The 18,187-nt window shown below is 42.2% G+C and overlaps 3 protein-coding genes across 13 annotated transcripts in view; 1 reads left to right on the top strand and 2 right to left on the bottom strand.

The window, feature by feature from the left end:
• Positions 1–11,638, bottom strand: part of lrp2a (low density lipoprotein receptor-related protein 2a) — a 37,678-nt gene extending 26,040 nt beyond the window's left edge. For 9 of the 11 annotated variants that reach the window (XM_077616378.1, XM_077616379.1, XM_077616381.1 and 6 more), the window contains exons 1-17: positions 11,467–11,638; positions 7,406–7,513; positions 7,121–7,243; positions 6,794–6,910; positions 6,339–6,449; positions 6,097–6,210; positions 5,564–5,680; positions 4,856–4,999; positions 4,003–4,122; positions 3,812–3,940; positions 3,267–3,436; positions 1,776–1,999; positions 1,347–1,553; positions 1,053–1,255; positions 852–992; positions 574–777; positions 46–238 (exon numbers count right to left, since the gene is read on the bottom strand). In XM_077616378.1, the coding sequence (XP_077472504.1) occupies positions 46–238; positions 574–777; positions 852–992; positions 1,053–1,255; positions 1,347–1,553; positions 1,776–1,999; positions 3,267–3,436; positions 3,812–3,940; positions 4,003–4,122; positions 4,856–4,999; positions 5,564–5,680; positions 6,097–6,210; positions 6,339–6,449; positions 6,794–6,910; positions 7,121–7,243; positions 7,406–7,513; positions 11,467–11,536 (2,495 nt within the window). In that variant the 5' untranslated portion in view covers positions 11,537–11,638. Of the gene's footprint in view, positions 1–45; positions 239–573; positions 778–851; positions 993–1,052; positions 1,256–1,346; positions 1,554–1,775; positions 2,000–3,266; positions 3,437–3,811; positions 3,941–4,002; positions 4,123–4,855; positions 5,000–5,563; positions 5,681–6,096; positions 6,211–6,338; positions 6,450–6,793; positions 6,911–7,120; positions 7,244–7,405; positions 7,514–11,466 lie in introns of those variants that run through there. The other 2 variants (XM_077616385.1, XM_077616387.1) reach the window with 2 other exon arrangements.
• A 904-nt stretch (positions 11,639–12,542) lies between these two features.
• Positions 12,543–17,154, top strand: LOC144087042 (coiled-coil domain-containing protein 89). Its single transcript, XM_077617313.1, has 7 exons — positions 12,543–12,851; positions 13,586–14,049; positions 14,163–14,293; positions 14,414–14,550; positions 14,607–14,683; positions 14,762–14,861; positions 14,941–17,154. Exons 1-7 carry the CDS (start codon positions 12,765–12,767, stop codon positions 15,025–15,027), a joined length of 1,083 nt encoding a protein of 360 aa, XP_077473439.1. The 5' UTR covers positions 12,543–12,764; the 3' UTR covers positions 15,028–17,154.
• Positions 15,101–17,966, bottom strand: atp5f1b (ATP synthase F1 subunit beta). The gene is made up of 10 exons (XM_077617312.1): positions 17,771–17,966; positions 17,203–17,376; positions 16,949–17,123; positions 16,684–16,805; positions 16,423–16,607; positions 16,176–16,334; positions 15,974–16,096; positions 15,690–15,902; positions 15,412–15,613; positions 15,101–15,329 (listed from the first exon to the last, which is right to left on the bottom strand). The coding sequence occupies exons 1-10, from the start codon at positions 17,874–17,876 to the stop codon at positions 15,232–15,234; spliced, it is 1,557 nt and encodes a 518-aa protein (XP_077473438.1). The 5' UTR covers positions 17,877–17,966; the 3' UTR covers positions 15,101–15,231.
• Positions 17,967–18,187: the final 221 nt, after the last annotated feature.

The raw sequence follows: 18,187 nt of genomic DNA, 5'->3' as shown, positions 1-18,187 counted from the left end.
ATCATATCTGTCTTGAATTGCTATGAAGTCGTATGTATTGATTACCCAACGAGTGGATGGACCACGATGGCCCTCGGGTTGTTGAGGTTCTGTATGATAGCCCGCCTAGACTTATCGGTGACCTTCATGACAGATATGCTCCTGTATCGCGGGTCAGTCCAGTAGAGATTTTTAGAAATCCAGTCGTAAGCCAGGTCCTCCACACTGTCCACTCTGTTGGCTGCCAGCACCTCCCTGCCTGTGCAGAACAAAGTTGTTAAACGATGAAGTCAGACTTGTAAAAGCATAAATCGTGTTTTTTACTATCTTATTAACAGCCACTATAAAGCACCTGTATAGCTCATAAACAGTTGTATTCAATTTCAACTAATTCGCTCATCTTCCATGGCATTTATTTACATGACCAGTAGACTATAAATTATTCAAAATATAATACCATTTAACTACATCCTTAAATATATTATCATTTCTCCCCACATCCCAGCACAATGTTAATTTTCAAACTGTGGCGTACTATCAAAATGACACTCTATAGATGATACTGTAGTAATATTTTTTCAGGCAATTGCTCACCAGTCCCATCCACTTTCTGTTTATAAATCATATCTTTGGCTGTGTCTGAGAAGAAGATAGCATCATCTTCGGCACTAAAGTCCACCCCAACAAAGTAGGATGGTAATCCAGTGATAGGCAGGATGATATCTTCTTGAGAGGAGAGGTTGAAGGGTATCCCTCTCACTGCTAGTTGACTGGAAAAGAGGAGAAACTGCCTCACGGCTAGAGACAAGAAATCAGAAAAGACTTGAAGGACTACTGCGATCAGTTTCATTTACACATTTTAGCTTACTGACCCAGACATTTCTTGCCATCTGTGTGTAGGTCATAGCCTAAGCGGCACTTGCAACGGTAGCCCAAACCTCCGTTGTCACTCCTGTGACTCAAAACGCAGATGTGATCACATCCGCCTTTGTTTTCACCGCAGGGATTCGTCACTAAGGACAAAAAAAGACTGAAAATTAGACTTGCTTACATTAATTGCCATCCCGACCTACCGTGTGGCTGCTTGAGATGATGTATTACTGCCACTCCATGTGGGGTCTGCGATGTAGCGTAGACTATCTGAGGGTTTGTGTCTGTAAACTTGTTGACTTTCATGACGGCCATCTTAGTCCAGTCGGTGAAATACACATAGCGCTCAAATAAGCTAAGCCCAAATGGGTGAGGAACCACGGCACCGCCATGTACAACAGTTTTCCTGTTTGAAATGCAATGATATGATGAGATAAAAGAATTGCCTCCACGTCCTTAGAGTAAAAATAAAAGAATAAGGAAATGGTCATATTTACCTATGAAGACCATCATAGGTTGCGGTTTCAATGTAATCGTAGCGACTGTCAACCCAGTAAACACGCTGGGCCTCGATGTCTAGTGTGATGCCCGCTGGCCAGCCCAGCTTAGTTCTGATGATCCCATAACGGTTGGTTCCATCCATGTAGGCCCGTTCAAGTCCAGGTTGTCCATTGACAGCCTCCCAATCTGAGAAGAACATATAGCTGTGGAGGGAACATTTTAATTACGACTCTTTTGTGGTTGTACATCTCACCCTCATTGTAATTGCGTAAATATCGATTCTTTTGTTATTGTTATCCATACAAAGATAGTCTCAAAGGCATTTTGTGGTCATATTGACTCACTTTAGGACCAATTTATTTGTAGCCACCTGCCTCAGGTGTGGGAGGACAGGTGCATGGGAATGAGGGGATGGATGTTCTTACCCCACAGTGGGGTCCACTGCCAGTCCTCTAGGATTACCCAGGTTCTCGGTCATGAGTGTGACCCGGTTACTTCCATCCAAGTCCACCATGTCGATCCTGTTGACACTGGCCTCCACCACATACAGTTTATTGTTCACCCAATCCACAGCCAGGTTCTCGGGGTGGTCAACTGATACATTTAAAACCACCTGCATATTGGACCCATCCATGTCCACAGAAAACACCTGTACACAAAAGACCTCATTGTCGGTGAAGAAATAAGCTCCTAGGTGGTCACTCTTCTTTTCAGAAATGAAGGTACTGTATTATTACCTGCCTTTTATAAAAGAAGGTATTTCCACTCAGCACTGTGCGGTAATATACCTTTTTCCTTGAGAATAAGTCTCCTGTATAAATTGAATGTCTAAATCTATTTTCGTACAACCCCCGCCCCCAAATATATGTGCAAGTCACCTTGTTTTACATTTAGTTTCACAGTAACCCTGAACTAGAAAAGGTATTAAAAATCTTAAAGCCTCTTTTTCATGAATTGCTCACTATTTCTCTGAGAGCTGTTATTGTTAAGTAGTAAGTTGAGTCAAAGTATGCCAAATGATGACTCTTAGTGAGTTCCGAGATGGGGGGTTTAAAGAGAAACTGAAGACTGGTTGTTTCACATGCCCTGCTTGCACCTTGGCTAGTTTAATCATTGAGCGACAGAGGCATTTAACTTACAAAGATCCCCTTTAAAAGACATACCCCGGCCCGTCAAGCTGGCAGCTGCCCTTCTTTTTTAGAGGAGAAGAATGCATTTAGAGGGACAGTGCCACTGAAAACAAATACAGCATAATTACTAAACCGAGCTTGTATTACAAAATTACAGCCTGGTATGCAGCCATCATAGCTGTTTATCAGATAGGGCTAGAGATAATACACTAGGATTTGTTTTCACATTTTACAGAGCTTCCAATTCATGATGACCCCACTGCACTGGTGTCAGTGGCAATCACTTAATGACTGTACCAGGCTTAGAGATATTTCAAGCGATAACTTGTAGGCAATGTTAGTACTTCATCAACAGGCAATGATGGATGACTCTCAAAGACTTAACAATGAAGCTCAAATCAAGGTTTTCATCAAATGCATTCCAGCAGAAATAATAAAACAGAATTACATTTTTCTGCTGTGTATTAGCTGAGTGGGAATAGGCAAAATTGCTGTTCATCAATTGCATATTTAGATTCGTTGACCAACCATCTCTAACATGAATGTCATTTCAACTAGGTTTTGTCTATTCCTTTAAAGGTACCATGACTTATTTGGTGAGTACTACAGTGATTTTCTTTCCTGTCCCTACAAAGGAACAATGGAATTTGCATTGAGAAAGTGAAAAACTTTTGAATACAATTATGGTGTCAAATTGGTCAGTAGCGGTGAGTGCGTGTAAAGTCCTTGAAGCGATATAAATAGCATTAGAAATATTTTTCAAAGCACCACGGTTCTGTAAGTTACCTTATTCTGTACAGTGTCAGTCCAGAAAATCTTCTGGCGATCATAATGAAAGTCCACTCCAGCTGCAGCCCCTCTGTTCTGGGACAGTACCAAAGTACGCAGACTGTTGCCATGAATGTTACCAATTAGCAGATCTCGGCCATTGGAAAACACTAATAAAGGAACTCCATCTGCAACATAAAGAATATTCATTCACACATAGCTTTGATTTTCATTTCTAGCCAGTTTTATAGTGTGTGTTTAGCATATAAAGACCAGATCATTTATTTCTGTTTTGGAACGCTACCATGCTTTACATCCACCTCTTAGTTGGGCAAAAGAGTTCAGTCCTTCAGCTCCACAAAGCCAAGAGACTTTACTGAAAAAACAATGTGCATGCACCAATGCACCAGGAAGGAGTACATGAGCTGAGCAGAGCAAAGTAGCCACAGGGGTCTTCAACGGGGAAGGGGGCTATGTTAATGGACATTGTTTGGACGCTCCATTCAGACATTTCAAAAGGTGAGCTCACTGTGTGCAAGACGGAGAGGAAACGTCACACTTACGCGAGGTGTCGGCTCGACAGAATCGGTGCTGTTCCAAGATGTAACCCTCCCTGCAGCTACAGTGATGAGAACCAAGGCGGTCCTCGCACAGCTGGTCACACACGCCCCACATTGAGCAGTCATCAAAGTCTTCAATAGAAAGAAGAAAGCTACATACCTGGCAACAGTTAATACATTCCTGTATTGTATACCTTGACACGAGCGACTGTCATTGCGGTTGACAATGTATCCCGAAGGGCAGGAACAGATTCCACCGTTGGGGGATGGATGACAGCGATCCTCACAACTCAGAGAAGAACATCTCCAGACACCTTGCCAATGTACAAAGCAACATTGTTTTTTTTCCCCACGTACCCTTAGTCAACTATAAATGAATACAAATGTGCCACAAAGTTATACTTTGAAATATAGTTGAATAAAGCCATAGTGTATCAAAATAGTGAGTGGACTCTTTGTATCTATGTAAACATATTAAATAATAAAACTTTTGCTACACTCCAGTTGCAACAAAGTCCATTTTCTATCTGTTCAAAATAACATAGCTATGAATGTCTACTCCCCCAGCAACGAAAATGAGCACACCCTCAATTAAAAAAATCCTCAAAGTGTAATATCTTTACTGAATTTACTCGGCAATTCAAACGACTTCCCTCCAGTCGTGTAAACATTTGTAAACAAAACACACAAATAAAAAGTCTTTTTTTATGACCTTACCATTACCTGTGGGTATCTGGCATGATGACCAGTTTCTTTTTAAACTGCTACAAAGTAATACGGGTATTTGTAATGACCTCATTCAAAATCCTATTTGTGATAAGCTACCAGTGTGACATGTTGCGATCATTTTATCATCAAATAAAGGGGAGAAAAAATGTGCATCTTTCTAGCTGCGTAAATTCAAACAAACCATAAAGTGCTCCAGTGAACAATTTGTTGGAAAAGTAACTGCTGACTCATGTTGTTTTGAAAAGAAAAGAGCTCAACATTGACCCTCTCCAAAAAGGACACTAGACAAACAGACAGACAGGTTGCATTGGTACTAACTGCAGTTTCGTCCTGCTACGGCATTGGTTTCGTCCTCTCCTTCGGGGCAGTGAGGTATCCCGTCACACAGCTGATCAACAGGGATGCACGCACCAGTAGATGGACATGCCCACTCTCCTGGGTAACACTCATGCAGTGCATTTTCTATTGACAAAAAAAAATAAAAGAAATAAATCACCTTCAATTGGCAATCCCAATCAATAACAGCACATGGCACGGATAGTAAGAAAGTGGCATGGTTTATTTTTGGGCGGAGGGACAAAAGATGTGCAATGACATCATTGTCACCGTGAGGAATGTCGCTTTAAATCACAGCAGGGGGCTCTGAGGGGGTCACTGCGGGCTTCTGTAGCCCATCCTTCAAAAACACACACTCTTCACAGCCATGTGGACAAATTCTAAAGACCTCTGAAGGAGGGGGGGCCCTGTGCAATCGTGTACCACAAAGAGCCATTTGAATGACACACTTGGAAGAGCACAGAAAAAGCAGCTTGGTAGTCACCTCTAACTTTGGATTTGAATAGTAAGATTTAACTATGGACATTTTGGGGTCCAAAAATAAGGATTAGTGAGTTTGGTTAAGTTTAGTCAAACAGCAAAGCAATTCAATGTCTTCTTCAAATCCATCATTTTTCTTCCATCTTCTATGCATGTTGGTGTAATGGTCACATCTCTAAAGTGTGTAGAATAATTAGTGGCCATGCATACCACATCCTTTTTCATCTGCGTTGTCCTCACAATCGTCTTCTCCATCACAAAGCCAAACTTGATGAATACAGCGACCACTAGGGCACGTAAAGTAATTGCCCCTGCACGGAGGATATGCTGAGGATAGAAGGGACACTGAGAATTAGTCCAAAAAGGACAAGGATGTTCAGTGTATTGACACACACTGCTAGAGAGAACACATCATTCAAGAATTGGAGCACATTAAGGGCCTTCCAAATCCAGGTTTCTTTCAAATATCATGACTGAATAGGCAATAGACAATCAAAAGTTTGATTAGCTAAGATTAGGGATCAATAGTATATTTTCATGTTCATAATGGTTGGCATTATCACAGTAACAGGGTTACTAATCTGTGCAAATTTGGCTTTTTCCTCAGTTCAGTTCATCAACAGAGGAGATGACATAAATTTTCATCAGAAACCACATTTGACTTATTCTATATGAGGACATAAAATGTTCTCCATTTCTGGAATGACCCCTAAATCCAAAAGAAAGTAGAAGAGACATCCTACTGCAGTTGAGTTCATCACTCCGATCCCCGCAGTCATCGTCATGGTCACAGATATAACGTTGAGGGACACACATCCCGTTATGACATGGAAACAGGCCTGTACTGCAGTGCTGTGCTAAAATTTAAATATATATATATAATTATTTTTTAAAAAGAGGGAAAATGTAGTGAAGTGTGAGTGACTTTTCCCATTTTGGCAGATTTGCCACGTAGGTCATGGCAAGATCTCAAAAACAGACTTACTGCAATTTGCTTCATCAGAGTCATCTCGACAATCAAGTATGTGGTCACATCTCTGGGTCCGGTTGTAGCAGGCACCATTAGCACATCTAAGCTCCGCGCACTCCGAGTAATCTGGAAGATTAGATCGTCATCTGAGCAACATAATGCACTCATGTCAACCTGACAGCGTGACAGCAAGTGAAAAGCTTGGCGCATGGGAGGGAGAAGTGGGGACAATTTAACGCGGCCACCGTAGCGACAGCATTTGCGGCCGCATTCTTGCAATTGTGGGATTCCCCGAATGTGCGGTGCTTTGAGCCACAATAGTGGTTAAACTTCACTTTGGCTAATCCACCGAGGAATCCGCAATCAAACTCTGACAACGAGAAGCATATTGTGGCCCCCTTTGTCTGTCAGCGGCATCTTAATCTGATCAAATGGATTCAAATGGGTGTTAAAATATGGGCACGACTTACTGCAGTGACGCTCATCGGAACCGTCAGTGCAGTCGGCCAGATGGTCGCATCGGTACTCCGCCGGTACACACGCCCCGTTACCGCAGCTGAACTGTCCAGTCGTGCAGGTTCGGCCAGCTGAGGACGGAATGGAGACGTTTGGCAAAATGTCAAAAAGTTGGACAGCTGGTCAAAGTAGTACATGCAAACAGCAAAAGCGAACTGTACATTATCATTCCTATTTTGGTTATTCCTACGTGTCACTGAACCACTGCTTCAATTATTGACAAAATGAGTTTGAAACCTGTGTTGAAATGAAATCTAAGAGTTTGAAAGAAGTCCACGTACGACAGTTTTGCCTCTCGTCCGATCCGTCCTCACAGTCCTCTTCGTCGTCGCACACCCAGACTTCTGGGACGCACTCGCCGTCACTCAAACACTGAAAGTGACTGTCATCGCACGTTATAAGAGCTGCAAGGGAGAAAAAAATGTAAATAGATGTTTTTCCATTCCCCTAAATACTGTTTCAAAATGGTATGCATTGATTGATGTGTTCTATACCAAATTGGGGGAAATGCTAACTAACTAAAGGGGCCTTCAAGGACAAAAAGTGTCAAGTTATCAACGACTCACGGCATTCTTGTTCATCGGTGTCATCCGAACAGTCGGACGTCCCGTCGCAGTGCCAGTCCCATGGGATGCATCGGCCTGTCCCACAGCGGAACTGCCCCAGTTCACATCCTTTTCAAGCATACACACACAGTGTCCAATCAGCATTAGGTAGAATTTCACTGGCTAGAGAGCAGGTCTCCACTAGGGTCACCAACGTGGGTCCTCCTATCTATCCAGTCTGTTTTCCATGTTTCCCTTGTAAAACTCACCTGAATCATATGATCAACTCAACAGAAAGTTTTCCAGAAGCCTGATAACAATCCTATATCGTTTGGTTGACCTAATATAATGAATAAATGACTTCTTAGCTGACATCACAGATGTACTTTGTGCATGAATGTGGGCAAAATGAAGATAAACAGGCATAGTGATTTTGCAGGTCAGTTACTTAAGAGCATCAGAAGCCGTGAAGAGTGACTGGAAGTTCACCGTTCTTTGTCATTTTTGAGAACTGGTTAAGACGGCCGTTTGTCACGATAGGTCTTTGTCCAAAAACAGGGGGGAAGACAAACTAAGAAGGATAGCTATTACTAAGTATACCAGAAGTTATGGAAATATTTCTTGAGGAGTAAGATGAAACATGAGGTTAGCATGAGCGTCGGAGACACGCGTGCCATCCACCCCCCCCTCCAAGCCCCTTTTCCCTAGATGTTACGCAATCCTCTCCCGCTCTCATTCGAGCCTCCTTTTGATGTTCCCAATGAGTGGCATCTCTGAAGATAAGGTACCACTACACTACCTTCTCTGACATCTTCCAGGGGGCGGGGGGTTGGCTCGGGGAGCATAGCTGAGTGTCAGAATGCTCTATCACAACTATCCAAACAAGAATGCGCATTTTAATCAATTGACTCTGACAACCTGATCCCTGGCACACATTGACCAAGTCTGAGATGTTGTGGGATTCTTGCAAGGGAAAAGTACTGATTGGTGGAGAATCATTTGGGATGGTCTTTTAAGTTCACTACGTGCACAAAATTTTCAATATATTTATCTCTCAATTATTCGTCCATTCATTATTAGTACGGTACACGCTCAATTGGCCATACTTGACATGGCCTCAAAATTAACAGAAATTTACCAGAAATATACAAGCAGTCTACCAAAATCCTCCAAAAGTGACCCAAAATCAACGGGTGTATGTTCTCCAAAACCAACACAAAGTCACCTGAATACAACAGAAAATTAATTGGAAAACCCTCAAATTAACAGAAAGTGATACGGAAATGCATTTCTATTTATTCTTATCATTCATATTGTGCGCAGTCATAAATAATTGCATGGTTTTGAACACCCATAATCATTTTATCATTACCCATGTTAACCAACTGGTGAACGGCACCGGGGGGCTCGCGGACCGGTAGCGGTCCATGGACCACTGTTGTAGACCTTCATTTACATAAGCGTTTTTTGTGTAATTCAGTGTTTTCCTTTGCCTTTTGTTGGGCCTTGTCTTTTCTTTCTGCAACTTAAACCCACAGCAGGAGAGGACACCGTGGTAAGGATTCCCCACTATTCCCAGAGAGGAACATTAGAGGAATTTTCATTCCAATGAAGCCCCCGCCATAGCCCACCGTGGAATCACAATGGCACAAAGAAGCGCCACTGGGGATGTGAACTCATAAGTAGAAGTGTCAAAGCATTGGAGAGAAGGTACACTGGGTTTGGATTGGTGGAGAAACCACACCTGAGCCCCGAAAGGTGCCGATCGAGGTCGGTCAACGTTGCTTGTTTTGGCGCGGGTTTTCGCAGCGGAGCTGCAGAGAAAATGGTCCGCTGGCTGGAGTTGTCCGCGCTGTCAGAGCAAAGTGCCGCGGCCCGTTTCATATGGAAATGCACGCCGCCGAAAGCGGTCAATTGCCAAACAAGTGACTTTGGCGCTTTTGGAAACAAACAAAACAGTGAAAAGCCTGACTGATTTGGCACCGCCGTGGGAATCCTGAATGGAGCGTGGAGCGACAGCCTTCATTTGCTTCGAACTTTTAAAAAAAAATCCTCCACATTTTGGAGAGGGAGGGAACGTTGCCGGGCAAAAGATGATGAGAAATGAAGTGATCACATGGCAGTGTGACAGCCGCGTTTGTGAGAAAGAAACCGGTGACCTCCGAGGAAAAAAGGTCGATTTGTCACGACTTACTACTTTCTTTCACTGCGATAATTGAGAATTCTGTGCTGGAAAGGGTGAGGCTTAACATGCGCAGTCCAAGTTTGAAAATAACAAAAGGCGTTTTTTTCTTCTTCACCAATTGACTAAATGCAGTTGAACCTCCCACCATGATCGCATTGCATCCAAATGTCATGAAAAAGAGTGATTTATTGGCAAGACAAAGTGCTTACTGTGTGCGTAATTGACCAAAGTGAATACAAATGAAGAGATAACTACAAAAAAAATGATTGAATGGAGTTAATGAACCAGAAACGTGGATGCTGGGTAAACATTATCAGCATTTTTGCAGACTTACGAAGACTGGATAAGGCACTACTAAAGGTTATGGGGGGCTTAATGTTGGTGGGAGTGTGGGGGCGTCTAGAACAGACTGGAGAAAGTACCCCCAACTGACACAGCAAAACAGATGATTAAGACATCACTAATATAGAAATAAAGCATGAGTTTTACTTCCAAAATGATTGAGTTATTTTTTGTTACTGCAAATAGTGGAATTTGTGATATATATGTATGATTTAAGGAAAAATATGTCAATGAAATGACTGTATCTAAAAAGTTGTCAAGTTTTGATACCCTTATTAAAACAATACAAAGATTAATAATAGACAAGGTTTGGATACAAGTTTTAAAAGAGTGCTGATTAGACATAACATTAGGTGTATAATGATAGGAAAATATGAATTTAGCAAAATAATAATACAATATTAGATAATTAGGCATTACTTTAAATCATGTTTACTACGTATTAATGTTGGTTTAAGTGTGTTGGATACACTGAGCCTTTAACTCATAGGTTGCACTTCAGGTAAAGTGCACAAACTGAAATATTAGAAACAATGTTTTAAAAGAGCAATTTTAGCCATGTATCAGTGCAAACCAAAAACATGTCATCTATGCGTTCAACCTTATCAAAGCTGGGCATTATTATCTTCATAAGGCAGCGTTTGATCGAGCTCTTGGATTGGATCTCCAGTGTCCCAAAAGTTGACGCTGGTCAAAACAAATGTATTTAAAGCACTAATGACAATACTGACATTCACAGAAAGTCAAGTGAGTCAATCCTAATATGTCATCAATTTACAGGAAAAACTATTCACTCCTGTACTGTCAACACATCCTCTTTTGGACAACTAATCATCTATTTTCATGTGTCAATTTCTGGAGAAGTGAATACACCCACCCAGTTCATTCTAGGGCATATCTGAGCAGGGAAGCTGTGGCTCTCCAAGGTTTACTGAGGTAGAATTGGTTCCATTCTACAGCAGCTGCAGTGTAATTAGTAGCCACATTCACACTAAGAAGCTTACATCCCAAGGGTTGAGCAAAAAGAAAGCAGATTACAATTTGAGAAGTAGGATCTCGCTGGGCTACGAACATAACAGACAAACATCCATTCTAAAATGTAAAAAAAAGTCCAAATGTGCTATTCCTAACCTCCATTCCGTTCCTAAAAGTCAATTCCGTTCCTTGACTTGTATTTTGCGGTTCGCGGCACTGGGAGCGCCCCGGCAAAATGAACTTTTTGAACACTTTTTGAAGCAGTACCTCTCAGTACTTACAGATTGTAAGTCACATGCTCTGTTCTGTTACCTAGCAACAGTAAAGCTCAGGCAAAAGTTCCTCCAGGAGAACTTCCATTCTGACTGAGGGGCTTTGTACTCAACTTTTAACTAAGAACACTGAGTCGGCAAGCCCATCTTATTTCACCCGGATACACTTCAACATTTCATTCACATAAGATTTGACCTTCATGACTCACAACTTGGTTTGTCCTTTTTAAATGTAAGCCCTAAACGACAAGTGATGGGCGTCAATGTTGAAGCTGATGACTGGAAAAGATGGGAAACAAGTTACTAACCTTGTGATTGATAGATAGGAAGCCAGGAAAATAAAAGGAGAAAGAGTTCAAGTGGCACCGCTCTCCACATTCTGGCTGGTCCGTCCAGCTCCACTGTGCAGATGGAGGAGCTGCAGGGACTGGAGGGGGGCTTCTGGGATGCTGTTGGCTCTCCTCTCACCGGGTTCCTCGGCCCAGGACGTGATCAAAAGGGGCGTGTGCAAAGTGCAGGACAGCCGCTCCCCCAACCCTGAGGATAAATCCCTCAAGGCGGGCCGTGAAATCTGCATAATGATATGCAGCTCCCATGACTACAACCCTTGCATCATTGCTTATGCACTTTGGTCCTGCAGGGGAGATTAAACACGAATCAATTCATTGCAAACTATATTAGTGAGTCTTTTGAACATTGGACAAATAACTTTTGTCAATTTAAATATGGATCAGGTTTCCTATTCACACAGTGGGGCCTTATAAAGTTATTTAGTGCGTAGAAGTTGGGGTTTATTTGAAAAGCAACCCTGAGTTTTCCTTTCAAAGTGGCTATTTGTTGGTAGATTAACAGTTGGAGATCGCTACCTGGCGGTGATGAAGCGATACTACATGCCACCTGTTGCCATGACGTGTTTCCAATGACAACCAGGCAACTCAAACTCGGACTTTGGAAATGTTTATCAGCATGTTTTTGTGTATTTTGATCCTTCAGTAGATCCCTATTAAGTACCCTTGCATTTCCCATAATGCATTTTGAATTATCGAAGATATACTATGCGGTGAACGCAGCAAATCTACACACTACCTTCCCTGATTTTTCATTTAGATCATGAATTATCTCTCCCCACTGGTATTGTGTGACACTAACCTTTCATAATTAATATACTGAGGAAACAATATTTGTAAAAATGACGACATGTGGCATAGTACCTTTTGTGTTGACAAGACAAAACACAAAAACGACCATAAAAACATTTTCTTGTCGAATCAAACGAGAAATAAAAGCCAAGAATTATATAACATGTTTTAACAGATTACAATATGTAAAAATAGTTATGTGGTTTTTATTTTTTGTTTTGTTTTGTTGTTTTTTTGAACAGGACGACACACTCACGAGCCAGCGACGTCATCGCGACCAAGCAGCCTTGGGCTGTCGAGAGTGTTGAGTTCAAGTTCCTTAATACAACGAATATACAAATTGGAATTTAGCCCTCTCTTGCAAACACAATTTAGCTGCAATAGTTAAGACGAGTCTTTAGAAAACAAGATAGTTGAGCACGTTTAGCTCAGAAATACTTGGAGGTTTTTTTGTTAAATACGTTAAAATGTCTCAACGCAAAAAGAAAGAAAGAAAAAAAGTGGCCAAGACCGAAGATGAAGTTCTGTTCCCTGATTTGTCACTTAACGTTGCCGTAAGTAACGTCCGATGACATACTAAATGTGATATTTACCTTGTTAAAAAAAATCCTATTTATTTTGTTTTGATTTTGGTCTGTTAGCTATTGTTATTGAAAGCTGCATGTCACTTTATCAACTTGTAAACAATGTTACCCCCCTAAAACATGTTTTGTTTGAATGGTTTCGACGGTATCCAAGAAGACAAGTGCAATTCAATTTATTTATTATTTTATTCCTTTTCATTTATTCCACCTACGCCCTTTCCAGAGTGTTTAGCAAATTTGAATTTAGAGAAATATTTCTTTTAGATTGAAAATACTGCGATCGGCTGGCCACCGCCTCTGCCCCGGAGTCAGCTGGGGGATGCAGTCCCTAGTGAGGATAAAGCGGTTCAGAAAATGAGACGAGAGATTGAAAATATTGACTTTTTGTTAGTTTTTCGAAATGTATTGAAGATCAGTCATTCAAGTCAGACATCCAGTGTAAAATTGCATTTATTTGCAAATTTAGGATGTACATATGTATTTATCTTTTCTCAATCTGCAATCATTTAAATTTTCTATGATGAGTCATTTCCAGAGTACTTGTACACAGAGCAAATATATTTGTACTCAATAATATAGGGATAAAATCCAGAAAATTCAACCTTTCCCACAGCACATGACTTTTTTGTTTCCATGACAGATATATATATGTGACATGTTCTTTGTATTTGTTGCTAATAAGTGATCCTTGTTTTTTTCCACAGCAAATTGACATCAATCAGAAGACTTGCAAGAACCTCACTGCCACCAATTTGACCGAGACAATACGAACGCAGTCCCGGATTAAAGAACAAGCCAATCTGATCTCTATCCTCAAAGAAAGGTCAGATGAGCTGTTCAATCAATGCCAAAGCCTGCAGCAGGTCAAGAATGAGCTGGAGAAGCAACTTGACATGTGCCAGAAAGAAGTCATGCAAAAGCAGAAAAGAGTGGAGCTGGTAGAAAAAAGATTTATGGATTTAGACGCCAACAGTCGAGCAATCATTGTCTTCATGGAGGAGTACAAACACCATAATGCACATTTGAAGATAGAAAACAAGCAGCTGCAGATGGAAAACGACACATTATTCTCTCAAAAAATACAGGATAAAACTGTCATCATTCAAAGGCTTACAAAGGAACTCAAAACATTAAAAGAGGAGTTCACAACTAAGGAGAAGGCATGCAAGTAAGATGTTTCATATCTATACTTTTTGGAGTTGCCCAAATTATTTTGAGGGATTGTTTTGTCCTACAACTGTCAAGTTTCTTAGTAAAAATACATCTAACGTTGTTTCGAAGGGAGAAAGTAGCTCAAACTGAATCAACATCCATGAAACAGTTCAAAGACCATCTACAGAGGGAGGCGGTATTACTTGAACAATTCCGTGAGGTTCAGCAGCGACATGAGGCCGCAGAACAAATGTGTAAAGGTAACGTCACATATAATATTCCACACCTTGGTAGTGGGTCGCACTTGTCCCACCCAACGATTGTAGTTTGGACACCCTTAATGGAACAAACAGTTCAACTTTTGGCATTTTCACCCTCAGTCTTGAAGCAAAAAGCTCTGAAAGCCGAAGAGCAGCACACTTTGAAGGAAGCTACGATGAGCAAAACTATTACAAGCCTCACCAAAGAGAGGGAGAAACTGCTGCATACAAATGCAGACCAAGACCATACCATCCAGGTGCATTTGGGGGAATGCTGCTGGTAATACAGTACACTTACTGCTTTCAATTACAGGAGAAGCTACATGAGATCCGGCATCTCGAAATGCTGTACAATGAGCAGAAAATAGCTCGGACAAAAGCAGACGAACGGTGCGTCTGGTTGCTCCAATGGCCAGCTGATCGGTGAAAATTAATCCCCTGAATATCATGTGTTTTTTTGGAATTCAGATTTAAACAAGAGGTACTGGCAGTGAATGCAGATAAAAGAGTCAGGGCGCTCAAGTTGGCCCTGGAAAAAGCCAAGGCAAAATACGACAAGTTGAATAAGGTTTGTTGCAAAGCAAAAAAAAAAAATGCTGACTTCTTGTATACATTGGTATTAAATCATGACATTTGATATTTTACAGGATTATGGAGCATTCAAAGAACACAGCATCAATCTTATCACTAAAGAAAGGGAACTAAATAAAATACTGCGACACTTGAGGACCTAAAAGATCAGATTTTGCAAATCTGACAGAAAAGGTTTCAGTAGGATGATCAATGGACAAGAAAAAGACAACATCATTGCTGTATCACAACGTCATCTTTAATCTCATTTTTAACGTTCCGGCGCAATACGAGCAAAGCACAACATACTCATAGCCTGACACAGAGGTTCCTCAAATACAAATCATACTGTACAAATCATTTGCCATTTAAGAGTGCTCCTCTGCCAGTTTCTCCGCCTTTTGGACTACTTCTTCAATGGGACCCACCATGTAAAAAGCTTGTTCGGGCAAAGCATCATATTCACCTGGAGAAGAGTCAAGAAAGCAGGTTTTTAACTGGAAATGAGCTTTAATCCCATTGCTGGGAGTATATCGCACAGCACTTACCTGCTAGAATGCTCTGGAATCCTTTGATGGTTTCCTTGAGAGGAACCAGCTTCCCCATGTGGCCAGTGAAAACTTCAGCCACCTGGAAAGGCTGGGACAGGAAACGCTGGATCTTGCGAGCACGAGCTACCGTTAGCTTGTCTTCCTCAGACAATTCATCCATACCCAGAATAGCGATGATGTCTTGCAATGACTTGTAGTCCTGAAACAGATTTGAGGGTGATTGGATCTTATTTTTAACTCATTAAAAAAAAGTTGCTCATTTCAAAAGGTCTTGCCTGGAGAATCTTTTGTACACCTCGGGCGACATCGTAATGCTCGGCCCCGACGATGTTGGGGTCCATGATACGGGAGGTGGAATCCAGGGGGTCCACGGCGGGGTAAATTCCCAGCTCGGCGATGGCACGGGACAGCACGGTAGTGGCGTCCAAGTGAGCAAAGGTTGTAGCGGGAGCCGGGTCGGTCAAGTCGTCAGCGGGCACGTAAATTGCCTAGAAAGCGACTAGCTGTTATTTGAATTCCCTAAATACAAATAGTAACACCAATCCATCCTGCTTCTTACCTGCACTGAGGTGATAGAACCTTTCTTGGTGGTAGTAATTCGCTCCTGCATGGTTCCCATGTCAGTGGCCAAGGTAGGCTGGTATCCCACGGCGGAGGGGATACGACCCAACAGGGCAGACACCTGAAGGACAAGTCCAAAAGGTACATTTTGTTCATCCTAAGATTCCCACTTTGGAAGTGCCATTTGTTCAATTGGATACCTCGGATCCAGCCTGGGTGAACCTAAAGATGTTGTCAATGAAGAGAAGCACATCCTGTCCTTCTTGATCACGGAAATACTCCGCCACACTCAGGCCGGTCAGAGCGACTCTGGCACGAGCGCCTGGTGGCTCGTTCATCTGTCCGTACACCAGCGCTACCTGAAAACATGTGGGCCAAAAGTTGTAGAAATTGCGGCTGTGGAACGAAAACAGCTAATTTGGCAGGTGTACTTCAAGCTAGCATTACCTTTGAGGTGGTGTCCTTAAGGTTAATGACGCCAGACTCAATCATTTCATTGTACAAGTCATTCCCCTCACGGGTACGCTCTCCCACTCCGGCGAACACCGAGTAACCACCGTGAGCCTTGGCCACATTGTTGATCAACTCCATGATCAATACAGTCTTACCCACACCTGCACCGCCAAACAGACCTGGCACACAACCGGCAGAACGGTTCGGAAAACCTTGCACGTGTAAAGCGATAATCAAGATTATCTCGCTACCAACCGATTTTTCCACCCTTAGCATAAGGGGCAAGAAGATCCACCACTTTGATGCCAGTGACTAAGATCTCCTGCTCCACGCTCATGTCAGTGAACTCGGGGGCTTCAGCATGGATAGGAGCAGTTCTGGGAGAACGAGAGGGTTATTTTTAACCTGGAACGGATGCTATTTGAAAACCGCTATTAATAATAGAAGGTTAATTCAAGGGATATTGACAAATGTGTATGTTAACAGTGAAGGACCTTATTTTGCAAAAAAAATAACTCACTGTTTAGTGCTAATTGGTCCACGTTCATCAATGGGTTCCCCAATGACATTCATGATCCTGCCCAAAGTCTCCGGCCCCACAGGGATCCTAATTGGTGCCCCGGTGTCAAGAACCTTCTGTCCACGGATGAGACCCTCTGTGCCATCCATGGCAATTGTCCTGACGGTGTTTTCCCCTGAAGAAAGAAACAAGAATAGTCGACATTGAAGAAAAAGAAAACTATCTTACTCCAGTACAGTATTTCAATTACTGACCGAGATGCTGTGCCACCTCAAGCACCAGTCTGCTATCACGGCCCGTCACTTCCAGCGCATTGAGGATGGGGGGCAGGCCTTCGTCAAACTGGACGTCCACAACGGCACCGATGACGGCCGTGATGCGTCCATTGGCAATAGCCGCCTGAGCGGCGGGGTTTGCATAGCCCCTACCTGCAATGACACATGCAAATTCAACTGAATTACAACCACACCTATCATTGTTTTTCCAAAACCTTGAAGAAACTATACTAACCTAATGAGAAACCTGGCTTATATTGTCGTATCGTTATTCATGAAAATCAATCAATACAAGCTATTAACCCAATGCATGTGACTGATAGGCCGAATAAAAGGTCATTGAGGAGGACAATGGCTGAAAGGTCAGATCAATGAGAATAACTACAACCAGCATTTTACTGTTACATATTCGACACATAACCAAATAACTAAGAGTATTTGTTTTGAATTCAAAGAGGAAATAGGAATGAGTTAGAGGGCGCCTCCATGACAGTCCAGAGGACACGTTGCAATGACATTCGAACACGGTGAAAATATACAAACTTACCCATATTTAGGCTCACATGTTTACCAGCAAAGGTCTTCAAGGAGTTCACGCCGGGCTTTAAAGCCTGGAAAATCCCGTTACAACCGCGTGCAACGTTACCGAGCATTGTTAAAATGGCTGAAGGTGAAGCCGCTGAGAGGACAGCTTAGCCTGGTGGAGTCCTGAGCAGAAGGAGCGGCAATGAGCGCATGCGCAGTCTTTTGTGTTTCCGTGCCTTTTTAGCCGCAGGGGGGCGGTACTTGCAGGGCTCGAGACACAGATAGAAAATTCTAGATTTTCTTGTCCTCATTGGTTGACCCTTTTTGCCCGAGCCATTCGAGAAATTTGACTTCCTACTTGATAATCATTCTAAGATTATCGAAAAATCCAGCCAGACTCATAGCTACGTTGGTAAGGTTAATTTACAACACCGTTTTG

The sequence above is a fragment of the Stigmatopora argus genome, chromosome 13 (assembly GCF_051989625.1).
Source record: "Stigmatopora argus isolate UIUO_Sarg chromosome 13, RoL_Sarg_1.0, whole genome shotgun sequence".
Lineage (NCBI taxonomy): Eukaryota > Metazoa > Chordata > Actinopteri > Syngnathiformes > Syngnathidae > Stigmatopora > Stigmatopora argus.
Note: the sequence above shows the minus strand (reverse complement) of the source record. Positions and strands in the feature narration are given on the sequence as shown.

Excerpts from the sequence above, each read along its gene's own strand:
- atp5f1b (XM_077617312.1), bottom strand. The coding sequence starts at position 17,876 with ATGCTCGGTAACGTTGCACGCGGTTGTAACGGGATTTTCCAGGCTTTA. Across the intron at positions 16,608-16,683 it reads TGCTAAGGGTGGAAAAATCG|GTCTGTTTGGCGGTGCAGGT; the intron begins GTTGGTAGCGAG and ends GTTGTGTGCCAG. Across the intron at positions 15,614-15,689 it reads GTGTACAAAAGATTCTCCAG|GACTACAAGTCATTGCAAGA; the intron begins GCAAGACCTTTT and ends AATCTGTTTCAG.
- LOC144087042 (XM_077617313.1), top strand. The coding sequence starts at position 12,765 with ATGTCTCAACGCAAAAAGAAAGAAAGAAAAAAAGTGGCCAAGACCGAA. Across the intron at positions 14,294-14,413 it reads CGCAGAACAAATGTGTAAAG|TCTTGAAGCAAAAAGCTCTG; the intron begins GTAACGTCACAT and ends TTTCACCCTCAG. Across the intron at positions 14,862-14,940 it reads AATACGACAAGTTGAATAAG|GATTATGGAGCATTCAAAGA; the intron begins GTTTGTTGCAAA and ends GATATTTTACAG.